Source organism: Canis lupus, chromosome 4 (assembly GCF_011100685.1).
Source record: "Canis lupus familiaris isolate Mischka breed German Shepherd chromosome 4, alternate assembly UU_Cfam_GSD_1.0, whole genome shotgun sequence".
Taxonomy (NCBI): Eukaryota; Metazoa; Chordata; class Mammalia; order Carnivora; family Canidae; genus Canis; species Canis lupus.
Genome location: NC_049225.1, coordinates 4,829,533 through 4,847,032, shown reverse-complemented (window position 1 = coordinate 4,847,032; position 17,500 = coordinate 4,829,533). Strand labels below are relative to the sequence as shown.

General features: G+C 39.2%; 1 protein-coding gene across 2 annotated transcripts in view; it reads right to left on the bottom strand.

The window, feature by feature from the left end:
- The window catches only part of B3GALNT2 (beta-1,3-N-acetylgalactosaminyltransferase 2), a 56,878-nt gene that overhangs the window by 17,220 nt on the left and 22,158 nt on the right, over positions 1-17,500 (bottom strand). For both annotated transcript variants that reach the window (XM_038533858.1, XM_038533859.1), the window contains exon 5: positions 9,161-9,256. In XM_038533858.1, the coding sequence (XP_038389786.1) occupies positions 9,161-9,256 (96 nt within the window). The remainder of the gene's footprint in view (positions 1-9,160; positions 9,257-17,500) is intronic.

Sequence of the window (17,500 nt, the reverse complement as noted above, 5' to 3'; positions counted from 1 at the left end):
GCATGTTCAGAAAAGTGTGAAGCATTTAGTACTACCCAAGTCCCAGGCTGATGAAAGGAGATGTAAAAAAGAGTAGCCCCAGTCTGCACTGCCTGTGGCATAGAGTCTGTCCTTCATCTTGAAGGCAGGGGGAAAGCATTTAAGTTTACAAGCGCAAGAGTGACACAATCCTAACTGCAATTTTAGAAAGTCCACTCCAGGGGCACCTGAGTGGTTCAGTGGTTCAGTTGGTTAGGTGTCTGCCTGAGGTCATGATCCCAGGGGTTCCCCTACGCCCGCCCCCTACGCTGTCGGGGCTCCCTCCTCAGCGGGGACCTGCTTCTCCCTCTCCCTCTCCCCTTCCCCTTGCTTCTGCTCTTTCAAATAAATAAAATCAAAAAAAAATTTTTTTTAAAAAGGTCACTCCAGTAGTAGAACAGCATCAGGGTAGGCTGGTGGGGGAATGGTAAGTGCACTTTTATAGAAGTCTAAGTGAGAAGTAAGCACTTATTTAGAAATTAAAATCACCTTCTGAGAAACTGAAGGAGACACCAATATATGGAAAGATATTCAAGCTCATAGATTGGAAGTATTAATATTATTAAAATGTCCATACTACCCAAAGCAGTCTATAAATTCAATGCAATCTCTATCAAATTCCAATGATGTTTTCACAGAAATACATTAAGGACTACTAAAATCTGGATGAAACCACAAAAGACAGCAAATAGCCTAAGCAATCTTAAGCACAAAAAAACTAGAAGCGTTGTACCTCCTGATTTCAAACTATGTTACAAAACTAATAGGATCAAAAACAGTATGATACTGGCATAAAAACTGACATGTAGATCAATGAACAGAAGAGAGAGCCCAGAAATAAACCCACACATATACAGTCAACTAATTTACAACAGAGGAGGCAAGCATATGCACTCGGGAAAGAACAGTCTTTTCAATAAATGGTGTTGGACAAACTGGACAGCCACATGCAAGGAATAAACCTGGGCCACTACCCTAAACCACACACAAAAATCAACTCAACATAGATCAAAGACCTGAACATATGACCTGACACACAGAACTCCTAGCATAAAACCTAGGCGAACATATGACCTGACACCATAGAACTCCTAGCATAAAACCTAGGTGGGAAGCTCCCTGACACTGGTCTTGGCGATGATTTTTTGAATTCAACACCAAATGCAAAGGCAACAAATGCAAAAATAAACAACTGGGACTACCTCACACCAAAAAGCTGCTGCAAAACAAAGGAAACCATCAACACAACAAAAAGAAAGCCTAAGAATGGGAGAAGATATTTGCAAATCGGGTACTTGACAAAGAGCTACTATCAAAAAGATATAAAGAACTCCCACAACTCAACAGCAAAAGCCCAACCAATCAATTAAAAGGTGGGGAAAGGATCCGAATAGTTCCGAAAGAACACATACAGATGGCCAACAGGTACATGAAAAGATGCTCAACATCGCTCATCATCAAGGAAATGCAAATCAAAACTACCATGAGATATCACCTCACACCTGTCAGAGTGGTGACCACTATCAGAAGGATAAGAAATAACAAGTGTGCTGGAGAGAATGTACTGAAAAGAGGATCCCTGCAGCCACCGTGGAAAACAGGACAGAGGGTCCTCAAAAAAATTAAAAACAACAACTCTATGATCCAGTAATTCCACTTCTGGGTATTTATCTGAAGGAAATGGAAACACTCACTTGAAAAGACATCTGAGCCCCATGTTCACTGCAGGACATTTACAACAGCCACAATATGGACACAACCTGAATGCCCACAGACAGATGAAGGAATAAAGAAAATGTGACACAAACATAGAAACATGCACACACATACACAGAAGAATATTATTCAGCCATAAAAAGAAAGGAAATCTTGCCATTTCCAACATGGAGCTCGAGGGCATTATGCTAAGTGAGGACAGTCCAACAGAGAAAGACAAATACCATTTGATTTCACTTATATGTGGAATCTAAAAGTTTTTCAAAAAGCAAAAAAACAAAACAATGAACTCTGATACAGAGAACAGATAGGTGATTGCCAGAGGCGGGGGCTGGGTGAAATGGGTGAAGGGGGTGAAAAGGTACAAATTTCCAGTTGTAAAATAGTAAGTCCTGGGGAAACAGCACGGTGACTACAGTTAATAATACTGTATAGTATATATGAAAGTTGCTAAGAGAGATCTTAAAAGTTCTCATCACAAGAAAAGAAATGTAACTGTGCGGTGATGGATGTTAACCAGACTTAGTGTGATCATTTTGCAATATTGAATCATTATGTTGTATACCTGAAACTAATATATGTCAATTATATCTCAATAAAAGAAAAAAAGACTGTCTTCTGAGTTGAACTAATTTAATGCTTACATGAAAAGCAACAATGTCTCTAATAACTGAGAAGAGCTCTGAGATTGAAGCTTAATTAGTAAAATCACTACCTTAAAACAATGTATCAAGTGGCCACTATAAAAAAGCTGGGTTAAGAGAGAAATTTTGGCAATGTAGCAATGTCCAATGGAAGAAATGCAGGAATTGGAAGATATAAAGCATTCTAGTCACACCCTACCTGAATGAGCCAGATCTCTAAAACAAACACATCCCACTATTCTAGTCAAATTCAATGATCAAACCAAGCACTGTTCTGATTTGGGTTTTTGATGCCTGATCTCTCAGTACAGAGGTTCCCAGATAGGGGTCATTACTTTCAAATCTAATAAGCTATCACTCATTAAAGATGAATGAACAGACATTCTGGTTTACAAACTGATCTTCGGAGAATTTATTCAGTGTCATTCAATGACACTCTGATCTTCTCTAAGTGAACTACTTTAAAGGTCAGTGCTAGAACCCAAAAGCTAATTCCTAGACCTTTGACAACGTGAGCTGCTTTGGGTTAATCATATGTCTTTCTCCTGACAAAACAGCTTCCTGCCCTTGGTATACTTTCCTTTAAAACTTTAATAGTGATAAAATTTTTAAAAAAATTTTAACATACAGTGCAATTTTGGTTTCGGAAGAATTCAATGATTCATCACTTATATACATGCAGTGCTCAGTGCTCATCACAACTAGTGCCCTCCCTTAATACCCATCCCTCATCGAGCCCATCCCCCACCCACCTCCCTCCAGCAACTCTCCATTTGTCTCTATTGTTATGAGTCTGTTATGGTTTCCCTCCACCCTCCCACAGGTTCATTTCTTTTGTTTCTTAAATTTCACATATGAGTGAAATCATATGGTATGTCTTTATCTGACTGACTTATTTCACTTAGCATACTATGCTCTAGCTCCATCTACATTGTCGCAAATGACAAGATTTCATTCTTTTGGATGGCTAATATTCTATTACATACATGTACCACATCTTCTTTATCCATTCATCTGTGGATGGACATTCGGGCTCTTTCCATAGTATGGTTCTTGTTGAGCCCTGCTATATATAAACATTGGGATGCATTTACCCCTTCAAATCTGTATTTTTGTATCCTTTGGGATACCTAGTAGTGCAACTGCTGGATCATAGGGTGGTTCTATTTTTAACTTTTTGAGGAATCTCCATACTATTTTCCAGAGTGGCTGCACCAGTCTGCATTCCCACTAAGAGTGCAGGAGGATTCCTGTTTCTTCACATCTTCACTAAAACCTATTGTTTCTCGTGTTAATTTTAGCCATTCTGACAGGTGTGAGGTAGTATCTCTCTCTCTTTTTTTTTTAAGATTTATTTTTCTGAGAGAGAGTGTTCAAGAGCGAGCGTGAGTTGGGGAGGAGCATAGAGAGTGGGAGAGAAGCAGACTCCCTGCTGAGTGTGGAGCTTGATCCCAGGACTCCAAGATCACATTCTGAGCTGAAATCAGGAGCTGGCCACTTATCTGACTGAGCCACCCAGGCACCCCTAATCCTGGTTTTAATTTGTATTTTCCTGATGATGTGTGATGCTGAGCATCTTTTCACATGTCTGTTAACCATCTGGATGTTTTTTCTAAAAAAGTGTCTATTTGCATCTTCTATTCCATAGACTACCTTTTAGTTTTGTTTCCTTCACTGTGCAGAAGCTTTTTATCTTGATGAAGTCCGAAGAGTTCATTTTGCTTTTGTTTCCTTTGCCTCCAGCAATGTGTCTAGTGCTATGGCCGAAGTCAAAGAGGTTGTTGCCAGAATAGTGATAAAGTTTGGAAGAAATGATACCAGATATGTTTAAGAGAAAGAAATGATAGGATTTAGTAAGTGCCTGGATATGAGAGTTGAGGGTAAATCCCATGATTCTGGTTTGGGTGCCTGAGAAAAGGGAGATACCCAAGACTGAAATACAGGGAGAGAGAACGATAGGATGGAAATGATGTTACCAACAGCATGCCCCTGGGATACTCATGTGGAGAAGCTCCACTGGCAGAAGTACATATGGAGTACCTAAGAGAAATGTGGGCTATAGCTGGATTTAAGAGCCATTAGCAAATAGGAGGTGATGGATAAAACTGCCAGGGAAGAATGAGTAAAACAAACAGAAAGTTGGGTAGCAAATCCTAATGATGAAGAGGAAAGCAAGAGAGGAGATAATGAAGTATAGAGAGAAAGACTGAGCTAGATGTGGCAAAACCGAAAGAATATAGATTATATAAGCTAAAAGAAAAATGCAATCAACTAAGTGAAGGACAAAAAGTGTCCCTTGGAGCTGGCAGCAGGGTCACTGGAATCTTAGTGACTACAGTTTCAGGTGAATGATACCAAAAGTAAAAGCTACCATGACCAAATAAAAATTCTTCACCTTGAAACTACAAATCTAGAAAATATGATGAAACAAGTAATTCTCTGTCCTGTCCATTCACTGACACTTGGCATCTTGCCTCACGTATTTCATGGTGGCTCCTGCTGGCACCCAACCGCAGTTAACTTGTGACTGGGATATGATACAACATCAACAATGTGGACTACACTGAGTAACTCCCAGAAAAACTCATTGGCTCCCCAAATGGTCCTGGTTCATTTATTGCACTTCTAGAAGCCAGCGGTTATTACAGAAGGGAGGAGCTGTAACTACTCCCCCTTTCCTGTACCTATTCCTGTTCCGTGTCACAGCTGATCTCTATTCTGAGATTCTCAGATGCCTGCTTTCTACTCTCTGATGCAAACTAACCCTAAAGCTAGGATCTCTTCGGAGGAGAAACAGCTTGTTTGTGGCAATTTCTTGCTAAGATCATTAAACCAAAACAGAAGCTAGGAAAAACAGCACGGTATGGGCTGGAAAAAGGAGATCTCATCCATAGCATAAGCATGCTCTCTGCAACTCCTTCCACATATTGTCATTTCTTTTGTGTCATATTTCTAACTTCTCATCTAGCTACTCATCCAGAGTAGCTTAAATCTATAGTATTTCTGCACTTAATTTTTGGTGGACTGGGTAAGAGTTTCAACTGTTATAAACACTGAGTATGTAAATACCCAAACAGCTCACAGTGATGGCTCTAGTGACTCAGGTGAACAAAAATAGTCTTTTTACTGAAATCAGTTTCAGGTTTCAACTGCACTAATAAGGAAAATACAAAATTAGAGAAATAAATATTTTAAGACAGGCACAGAGAGATCTGCATTTAAATCTGTGGCTCCCACTGAGATTTATGCTCTCATGAGTCACACGATGAAAACACTACAAGAGCTCTGCTTACTTGACAAGCTTACGGCTGACATGTTACTCCAGTAGGCTGTGAGATGCAGGGGGAATAAGATGATGAAGAAATCATTTACTACTCTCTTGAAAATGCACAAATGATGTCTGTCTTTTGTCATTCTTTGTTGATGATATGCATTCATCACTATCATTTTTTCTGTGTTAATAAACCCAATTAGGCTTGAAGCAGCAAAAATGAATATCTATGTACAATTAAACACGGTTTCAACAAAAGTAGGATTTTGTGTAAAAGGACAATTTTTTAAAGAGTTTTTTGTTTTTATAATGCAAATATGTATTTATCACAGAATATTTAGAAAATGCACAAAGAAGAAAATACAAATCATCTATAATCCTACCTCCTCACCCCGAGGTATAGCCACTGTTAAATAATGCACGTTTTTAAAAGAAAAAATATTACTCAGAAGTAATGAAAGAAAGTCAATTTAGCTTAAAGCTTAAAGTGAAATAAAGCTCACAAGGCTGTAGGCATGAAAAATCTTAACTGAAATGAACACTCACTGTCCCATCATTAGCACCTCCTGTTAGATACACCATCCTTGCCTCAACTCTAGTGTTATTTTGAAAAATTTCCAATCTATAGAAAAGTTGAAATTAACACCCAAATCACCTAGACTCAGCAACTGTTAACATTTGGTCACATCTGCTTTATCTCTGTCTGTATACACACACACATATTTTCTTTCTTGTTGGTTGTTAAGCACTTGAAAGCAAATGCAGGTATCATGACATGTCACCTCTGAATTACTTCAACATGTACTTCCTAAGAACAAGGATATTCTAAGGGAAAGTAATAATTTTTGTGGGTAAATCAAAATTCATAATTCTATCTAGAAGACTGACCAAGATAGTGGGCCAGACTCTGTAACACTGTGATTAGCCTGAAGTATTAAGCTTATTTTCTTCCTCTTTGCCCCACATTGTGACTCCTACCTCTTAAATAGTTTCTCAAGCTCACCACCATCGACATTTTGAGCCAGATAATTGTTGTGGGGGCTTCTGTGTGTTGTAGGGTGTTCAGTAGCATCACTGGCCTCTAGATGCCAGTACCACTCCACACCCAGCTGTAACAACTGAATGTGTTTCTGGACATTGCTAAACACCCCTTACAGGCACATGGACCCAACTGCAGAAACTCTACTCTCCAAGAACGGATTCCGCAAATCCAGATGAGTAGCAGCAGGAATAAGGACAGTATGCATTTATTTACTGAATGCTTACCATGAATGTGGCAGCATGTTCTAAGCATTCTGCATGTACGAAAATCATTTAGTCCCTAAAATAAGCCTCTCAACTGGGTCACACAGCTCCACCACCTTACAGATGAGAGAATGGGCGTGTTGAGACTGAATGGTTCACACAAGGGCCACCCAGACTCCGAGGGGCAGCACAGGGTTTCCAAATCTCCTGTGCTGCAGGCACAGCTGTCCGCTCAGGCACTTGGCCACAGGTGTGCCCTCATATACCTGCTCCCTGGTGCATCATTTTTCTCTTTCCTACTCATGCCAATCCTCCTAAGTCTTTTCAACTCCACGTCAGGCTTCAGACCTCTCTGGATACCACCTCACACAATGCTAGTGTTCCTGGACTCCTCAGAGTAACATGACTCTCCCTTTGGGAAGAGTTCTAGGAACCACAGAGAGCCTGAGGTTCTGCCCATGCTCGTTCTGAGTAGAAAGTCTCATTGATGACTTGCTTCAATCCTCAAGGAGCTTAGTTAACATAGGAAAATCACTTATAACCATGCCTGGCTCACAGGAAGTTAGGTCAAGTATCAGTGTTAGCTCCTCTCATCTCTCTAGGATATAAGCTGCTTTAAGGGCAGGGATCCTCATACTGTGTCCTCACACAGCCCCAGTGCTTGACACATACTAATTTCTCAAATATTTCCTGAATAAATGAATAAATAAACCAAAGAATGGCTTCCTTCAAAAGCTGAGATCCAATACTTAGCCAATACTACTACTTAATTAAAAATAAAAGATACTTTTGATGATGCATATTTCATTTAACAAAGAAAAAAGCTCATTTATGAGATTAAAAGGAATACAAGGACACAGGAAAATTGGCATTCCCATATAATGCTGATGATAACTCAAATTATACAAGCTGCTAAACCATCTTCCGGAAAGAAATCACATGCCTTAGAAATGTGTATAAAGTTCAAACTAACAACTCATCCTAAGAAAATAACCAGTTACGTATACCAAGGAGGAGTATAAGGATATTCAGTAGTGTTTTTTTATGGTAACACTGAGAAATTGGAAATTTGTTCCAGAATGTTTTAGTTTTGCTTTTATTTAAAATATTTTTAAGCAAGGGTGCCTGGGTGGCTCAGTGGGTCAAGTGGCTGCCTTCGGGTCAGGTCATGATCTCAGGGTCCTGGGATCCAGCCCTACATCAGGCTCCCTCCCCAACGGGGAGTCTGCTTCTCCCTTTCCCTCCACCCCTCCCCCTGCTCCTGTGCTCTCTCTCTCAAATAAATAAAATCTTCAAAAAATGTTTTCAAGCAGAAGTTCGTGTACAGGTGAAATAAAGGAGATCTCTTTCACATCTACAGAATTAACATATATCATTTCAACCACTTGTACTCAACACTAAAGATCCATAGCATATTATAAGATGTGTTGTATAATGCAAACAGAACCACAAAACCAATGGTAGGAAAATGTTTCTTGGTTTGTCAGCAGAGCTGGTCAATGATCTAGCTTCCATGTTTTAGCTCAGCTTTGACAGTGCAGAATGAACTCTACAGCTGACCTAAAGTGACTCCCAAAGATGCTTGGGAAACTGACCCCTATTGTGGCTCCAAAGCCCCGACATGAGGAATATACTCAGACTAGACTGAACCAGCCTAGCAAGGCCAAGATAGATGAATGAGTAATCTATTTATGTCCAATTGTGCAATCCTCTGCAACCATGCTGAGGCTTAACTGCAGGCTGATGCGGGCACTTGGCAGGTATATGAGGGGATCTCTAGGACACATGCACTTAAGACTAGACCTAGATGGACCTAGAAGCTGACAGTTGTGTTTTCAGATAGGTTCTACAACCTTGAGAGGTTGTATTCATCTTGGAAATGTGGCCAATCTCTTTGTAATTATCCTGCCTAGCCTCTACCTGCCCCCACCATCTTTCAGTAATTAAACGACTTGATTTATTCAAATGGTATGTGTGTCTCATGTTTCCATCAATCCATACCTATTATCCTTTGTCCCTAAAACAGCCATGCAGTTCTCTTCTCCACTAACTAAACCACACAATGTCTGCAGAGTGTGGTTCATACTGGGCTCTGTGAAGGTACGGTGCAAAGTGCTACATTTCAGTGCACAGAGAGTTGGTAGCCCCATCCACTGCTCTAAAGAGCTGTCCTGGAACAAAATATCAAGCACCTGCCCCTGCGAGCACATACCCAGGCCTGTGAAGGACCACACTGGTAAGATAGCCTTCCCATTACACCCCGTACCTCAGGCAGGATGAACTGTTCCACAGGCTTGTACCACAGCTTGTTCACCTGCACACCACAGCTCGGAGGACTAAAGCGAGCCACAAAGAGGGCCTCCTACAAATGGGAGGGAGGGGACAAGAAATAGGGGGAAAAAAAAGAGAAAGAGAAAGATTTTACGTCAGACACTGAGTATGCAGCAAGTTTTCAAATATTTTCTATCTTGGTCAGCTTAATCCTCAATGGCCCCAACCATGGTTAATATGGGTATACTGATGTTTAGACATCATTTGTGTTTTCCAGTGCAATCATGGTTATTAAATAGATATTTAAGATAACAAAAGCTGTCCTGAAGTTCTAGAACACAAAATAAAATCTGCATAACCTTAAAAAAAGCCCACTTTGAAATGAAGAGCATTAGGGGAGGTGTGAGGTGTTATATCAAGCTGACTTACTAGGTTTAACCCCAAGGGTTAAGAATAAACTGAAAGATCACGTATTTCTATACAGAACAAAGGTACTCCAGGAGCCCCCCCCCCCCGTTTCCAAAGTAACCTTTAGGAAAAAAAAAGACAGAAACAAAAAAGGGAAACATAAAAGAGGGCTGATTCCTATTATGTCTAGAGGCACACCTCATTAACTGCACTTGGCTTTACTGTGCTTGGCAGAGTATTGTGTTTTTACAAATGGAGGGTTTGTGGCAATCCCGCAATGAACAAGTCCAGAGGCACCATTCTTCCAACAGTATTGTTTCACACTTCATGTTTCTATGTCACATTTTGGTAATCCTTGTAATATTTCACATTTTTTCATCATTACTTTTTTGTTGTGGTGATCTGTGATGCTAGTCTAATTGTGGGGGTACCACAAACTGCTCTCAAATAAGATGGCAAACTTAATTGATAAACCCACTGATCCAGGCTTCCTCATCCCTCTCACTGTCCCCTCCCATTGAATTGAAATTGAAATTCAACCACTTAATACCCCTACAATGGATTCTGTGTGTTCAAGTGAAGGGAAGAGTCGCCTGTCTCTTACTCTAAATCAAAAGCTAGCATGATAAAGCTTAGTGAGGCAAGTAAGGCAAGTTAAAAGCAGAGACAGGCTGAAAGCTGGGCCTCTCATGCCTTTTTGTGAATGCAAAGGAACAGTTCTCGTGAGAAACTCAAAGCGCCTCTCCAGTGAACACATGAATAATAAGAAAGTGGCACTGTTGGTGGGAATGTTAACTGGTGCAGCCACTCTAGAAAACTGTGTGGAGGTTCCTCAAAGAGTTAAAAATAGATCTGCCCTACGACCCAGCAATTGTACTGCTGGGGATTTACCCCAAAGATACAGATGCAGTGAAACACTGGAACACCTGCACCCCTATGTTTATAGCAGCAATGTCCACAATAGCCGAACTGTGGAAGGAGCCTCCGTGTCCATTGACAGATGATGGATAAAGAAAATGTGGTCTAGGGATCCCTGAGTGGTGCAGCGGTTTGGCGCCTGCCTTTGGCCCAGGGCACGATCCTGGAGACCCGGGATCGAATCCCACGTCGGGCTCCCGGTGCATGGAGCCTGCTTCTCCCTCTGCCTGTGTCTCTGTGTCTCTGCCTCTCTCTCTCTCTCTCTCTCTCTCTCTCTGTGACTATCATAAAAAAAAAAAAAATGTGGTCTATGTATACAATGGAGTATTACTCAGCCATTAGAAACGACGAATACCCACCATTTGCTCCAATGTGGATAGAACTGGAGGGTATTATGCTGAGTGAAGTCAGTCAGTTGGAGAAGGACAAACATTATATGGTCTCATTCATTTGGGGAATATTAAGAATAGGCAAAGGGAATAAAGGGGAAAGGAGAGAAAATGAGTGAAAATATCAGTGAGGGTGACAGAACATGAGACTCCTAACTCTGGGAAATGAACAAGGGGTAGTGGAAAAGGGAGGTGGGCAGGGGGTTGGGGTGACTGGGTGATGGGCAGTGAAGGGGGCACTTGGCGGGATGAGCACTGGGTATTTTGCTATATTTTGGCAAACTGAACACCAATTAAAAAAAAAAAAAAGAAAGAAAGTGAAACAGCCTTCTTGAATATGGAGGAAGTCTTAGTGGTCTGGATGGAAAATCAAACCAGCCACAACATTCCCCTAAGTCAAAGCCTAATCCACAGCAAGGCTCTCTCACTTCAATTCTGTGGAGGCTGAGAGAAGGGAGGAAGCTGCAGAAGAAAAGTTGGAACCTAGCAGAGGTGGGTTCACAAGGGGTAAGGAAAAAGGCCATCTCCGTAACATCAAAGTGCCAGGTAAAGCAGCAGATGCTTATGCAAAGCAGCAGCAAGTTCTCCAGGGTACCCTCCTAAGCTAATTCAGGAAGGTAGCTACACTGAACAACAGATTTCAGTGTAGATAAAGTAGCCTTATGTCAGAAGAAGATGCCATCTAGGACTTCCCTAGCTAGAGAAAAGTCAATACCTGGCTTCAAAGCTTCAAAGGACCAGACTGGCTCTCTTGTTAGGGGTTAATGCAGCTGATGATTTTAGGTTGAAGCCAATGCTCATTTACCATTCTGCAAATCCTAGGGCCCCCAAGAATTATGATAAATCTACTCTGCCTATGCTCTATACATAGAACTACAAAGTCTGGATGACAGCACATCTGTTTATATATGGTTTACTGAGTAATTTAAACCCAGTGTTGAGACTACTACTCAAAAAAAAAAATTTCTTTAAAAATATTACTGCTCATTGAAATGCACCCGGTCACACAAGAGCCTGACAGAGATGTACCAGACTAACGTTTTCATGCCTGCTAACATAGCAACCATTCTGTAGCCCACAGATCAAGGAGTAATTTTGACTTTCAAGTCTTATTTAAGAAATACATTTTATAAGACTGTCATAGACTCCTCTGATGGATCTGGGCAAAGTAAAATAAAAACCTTCTGGAAAGGATTCACCATTCTAGGTGCTGTTAAGAACATTTGTGATTCATGGAAAGAGTTAAAATATCAACGTTAATAGGAATTTGAAAGAAGTTGATTCCAACCCTCATGGCAGGTTCTGACAGGTTTAAGTCACTGTAGATGTGGTGGAAATGGCAAAAAAAAAAAAAAAAAAAAACTAGAATTAGAATCTGAGGATGAGACTGAATGGCTGCAATCTCATGATCAAACTTTAATGGATGAGGAGTTGCTTCTTATGGATGAGTAAGCAAAATGGTTTCTGGAGATGGAATCTACTCCAGGTGAAGATGCTGTGAAATTGCTGAAATAAAAAAGGATTTAGAATATTACATAAATGTAGTTGATAAAGCAGTGGCAGGGTTTGAGAAGACGGACTCTAATTCTGAAAGAAGTTCTACTTTGGTTAAAATGCAATCAAATAGCATCATATGCTACAGAGAAATTGTTTGTGAAAGGAAGAGTCAGTCAGTGAGGCAAACTTCACTGTTGTCTTATTTTAAGAAATGGCTCCAGCTACCCCAGCTTTCAGCAGCTGCCACCCTGGTCAGTCAGCAGCCATTGACATCTAGGCAAGGCTCTCCACTAGCAAAAAAAACAAAAACAAAAATGACTCACTGAAAGCTCAGATGATAGTTAGCATTTTTTAGTAATAAAGTATTTTTAAATTAAGGTATGTACATTGTTTTTTCGACAATTGCATGCTTAATACTATTAATACTATGGCATGTATAATAGACGACAGTGTAAGTATAAACGTAACTGTCAGATGCACTGAGAAACCAGAAAGTTCACTTGACTTGCTTTCCTGTGACATTTGCTTTATTGCAGTGGTCTGAAAGTAAACCCACGGTATCTCCAAGGTACACCTACACTGTTTTCTTGGAGTCCTTCCCAGTTTGTTTTGGCAAGAACATTTCCTACTTCTCATGCCTATTCTTATATGCCAACTTACTACAGGAGAAACTTCTGTTAAAGCGATGAAGATAACATAGAGGTTTAGGATCAAGGGGGTTTTAGTGGATTATGTGTATTTCTTTCATTAACAGCAGTTCTTGGCCATATAGTAGTAATACCTTTTGCATTGTGAACCTAATGGCATTGACCTTAGACTGGCCTTCCTTGCAGACAAAGATTAACTTCTCACTAAAAATATGGCAACTAAAAGATAAATTAACATGATCAAAATATTGTCTGTGCCAAACTTCTTCATTGATAACTCAAACATTATGCATAGTTGAAAAAAAAAAGACTACATATACTATAACAGTTAAATGGATCAAAAAGATTCAAGAGTAATCCTAATTTCTAGATGAGAACGGTGGAACTCAGAGTACTGCTATTTTAGTTACCTATTTGAGCTTCGGTGTCAAAACCTTTAACCATAATACATAAACTCCAATACTTGAGTCTTGATAAACTCTCTCAAATGTAATCATAATAGCTGGAATCACTACTAGAATCTGTCCTTCCTGCTTAATTTATGTCATTAAGCACAGTCACAGACTTTTTTTTTTTTTTTAAGATATATCCATTTCTTCATGAGAGACACAGAGAGAGGCAGAGACACAGGCAGAAGGAAAAGCAGGCTCCCCGAGGGAGCCCAATGCAGGACTCGATCCCAGATTCTGGGATCATGCCCTGAGCTGAAGGCAGATACTCAACCATAGTCTTAAATTGGTTTGCTTATTTACTAGTTACTCTCTAACACTGTTACTAACAGCATTCACAATGATATAAAAATATTTTTCATGATGTCTAAAAAAACTGACTTCTTTTATAGACAACAATTATTCTGTAGGTAGCAATTATGAACTTTGAACAAAACAGAAAAAAAATGATTTGAAGACACTGGAATGTGAATAAACAGGCCAAAACTGGAGGAAAAACCAATACCAGGAAGAAGAAAAAGTTGCTGTGCTCCCCCCACCCCCACCCCCCGTTTTTTAAATTGAAAGAACACCCTGAGCGGGCAACTAGAAATTTTAATTAACAACTGTCATCATTCTGGTTGAAAAAAATAAAAATCAAAAGACAGAGTTGGGGCAAACACATCCACTAAACAGTGAAGAAAATCCCCAAAAAAGACAGGGTCAGAGAGAGGAGATCCTACATTCTTTACATCAATTCTGCCCAAATCAGGCTGACAAAATCTACATCCAAAGCAGAATTCGAGTAGCCCATCAAAATTCCAAAGAGCTGAACAGAGATTTCAGCTGCTGCCCACTGTGACAGCGGCGTCTAAAGTCTCTGTCAGCCAGGGGCACTGGGGGGGGGGGGGGGGGGGGCTCAGTCAGTTAAGTGTTAACTCTTGACTTTGGCTTGGGTCATGATCTCAGGGTGGTGAGATTGAGCCCTGAGTCAGGCTCCACACTTAGCGGGGGAGTCTGCCTGCAATTCCTTCTCCTTCTCCCCGCCTTCCCCCACCCCCTGCTCATGGGTATGCTCCCTCGCGCTCTCTCTCTCTCTGCTCTCTCTGTTAGCCAATTTAACTGCCTGCTAAAACAAAACAAAACAAAACAAAAAAATCAAAACTCTTCAAGGAATATAATAGGATCCAGAGATCCTGCAATGAATTATTCACAATATCTAGGATACAATCCAAAATTACTTGATATAAGACAAACCAGGAAAATGTAATCCATACTCAAGAGAAAAGATGATAATCAATTAAGACAGACCATAACGTGATTCAAATATCAGAATAACAGAGAGGATTTTAAAGCCATTATTGTACCTAAGGTTAAAGCTGTAAAGAAAATATGTTCAAAATAAATGAACACAGGAAATTTTAGAGAAATAAAACTACAAAAGAGAATGAAAGGGACATTCTATAATTAGTACGATACCTAAAGTAGGTATTAGTACAATACCTAAAATGCATTCAGGGAGCCTGGGTGGCTCAGATGGTTAACCATCTGCCTTCAGCTTAGGTCATGATCTCTGGATCCTGGGATTGAGCCCCATGTTGGGCTCCCAGCTTACTAGCAAGGTGTCTGCTTCTCCCTCTGCCCCTGCTCATGCTCTCTCTCTTTCTGTCTCAAGTGAGTAAATAAAATCTTTTTTAAAAATAGCAAAAAATAAATAAATAAAATGCATTCACTGGTGAGGTTTAATAGCAGATTTGTAGTAGAAGAGTCAGTGAATGTGCATATAGATTGACAGAAATTATTGAATCTGAAAAACAAAACATTTAAAAAAATAGATACAGTCTCATGATCTGTGGAACAATGGCAAAAGGTCTAACATGCATATAATTGGAATCCCAGAATGAGTGCAGAAAATGGGGCTGAGCAAAATTTTTTGAAGAAATAATAGCTGAAAGTTTCCCAAATTTGGTGAAAGACAAATTTACAGATCGAAAAAAGTTGGCAAATCTGAGTAGCACAGACACAAAGAAAAAAACCACAGCAAGGTACAACACAAACTACTTAAAACCAAATATAAAAAGAAATTCTTAAAAGCAGCCAGGAGAAACAGACAAAAAACCAATTACATATATCATATATGGGAACAATAATACAAAAGATAGTTGGCTTCTCACCACAAACAATGGAGGCCAGAAAATATTGAAATACTGAAAAGAAGTCAACTCAGAATTTCTATATCCAGAAAATATTCCACAAGAAAATGGGGGAGGGGACAAATAAAGGCAAAACATAAATATTTTCAGAAACATGAAATCTAATCAAATGAATTACCAATAAACTTGCACATTCACAATATTCAGGAAGGAATGAAGAGCACCAAAAATAGTAAATATGTGGGCAAATATAAAGGATGATTTTTTTTCTCTAATTTACTTAAATATACATTTAGCTGTTTTAAAGCAGAAGTTGTAACATTGTACTGTTCTTATATTCTACATGAAAGGGTACAACATTAGTTTTAGGAAAAATGACAAGTTTAGGATGTCTACTGTAATCTTTCTGTCAATCATACACAAAAAGAGTAATGCAAAGAGCTGTGGATGAAAGGACAACAGAAAAATTAAAATGAAATTCTAAAAAATACTCAAACCCAAAGAAGGCAGGAAAAGAGGAACAGAAACAGAAAATGGTAGAATAGAAAACAAATAGCAAAATGAAAAATGGAAATCCAACCACTTCAATAATTGCATTAAATGTAAATGGATAGGGGATCCCTGGGTGGCTCAGCGGTTTAGCACCTGCCTTTGGGCCAGCGTGTGGTCCTGGAGTCCCGGGATTGAATCCCGCTTCGGGCTCCTGGCATGGAGCCTGCTTCTCCCAATGCCTGTATCTCTGCCTCTCTCTCTCTCTCTCTCCCTTTCTCTATCATGAATATATAAATTAAAAAATCTTTAAAAAAAAATGTAAATGGATAAACCCTCTCTATAAAAGGTAGAAATTCTCAGACTGAATCAAAAGGAAGACCCAACTATATGCTTGTCCTCAGGAAGCACAACTTCCAGATATATATATATATATATATATATATATATATATATATATACACACACACACATATATATAATTTAATATATATGTATTATTATATATTTTTTATATATATATATAAAATAATACACCATGACCAAGAGGAATAGGAGACTGGTTTAACATTTCAAAATCAACAACTGTTATTCATCCCACTAACAGAGTAAGAGCAACCCTGAAAACATTCTATATGCCCAGCAATAGAACAAATAAACATAGTGCTGAATATGACTTAGCAACTAAAAAAAAAAGAAAAGTGATGGGGCACCTGGCTGGCTCCATTGGCAGAATTGTGAGGTCAAGCCCCATATACGGCACAGAATTTACATTAAAAAAAAAAAAAAAGAGTTAACAGAAAAGGGAAAATTCATGAATACATACAAGAACATGGATGCTTTATAAAAACACAGAAATCTTACACAGGAGAGTACTTTATGATTCTATTTACATATGAAATCCCACAACAAGCAAAACTAGTCTATGGTAACAGGAAAAAATGGTTAAAAAAAAAAAAAGGTGGCTATCTCTAGGAAGTGTGACAGGGGGATAGGAGCTTGGGTTATGCAGATTAAACTGACTAAGAGGCAGCTAGCTGGCTTAGTTGGAAGAACAGGTGAATCATGGAGTTTAAGCCCCATGTTGGGTATAGAGATTACTTAAATAAATAAAAACTTAGAAAATAAATACAAAACTGTACATTTTACTGTGCATGAAATTTTTAAAAACAACAAATATTAAAGTCTAATTAATGAAAAAAAAATCTAGCTAATGATATGAATGCTGAAGTGTTTAGGGTCAAAGTGTACTGATACCTGAAACTGACTCTGAAATACAGCCAGGAAAAATAAAAAGATCACTGAACAACTACATATATGATAAAGCAAATATAACAAAATGTTAATTAACTACTATAGAAGTTAGGTGGATATATGGGTGTTCACTGTATAATTCCTTTAAGATT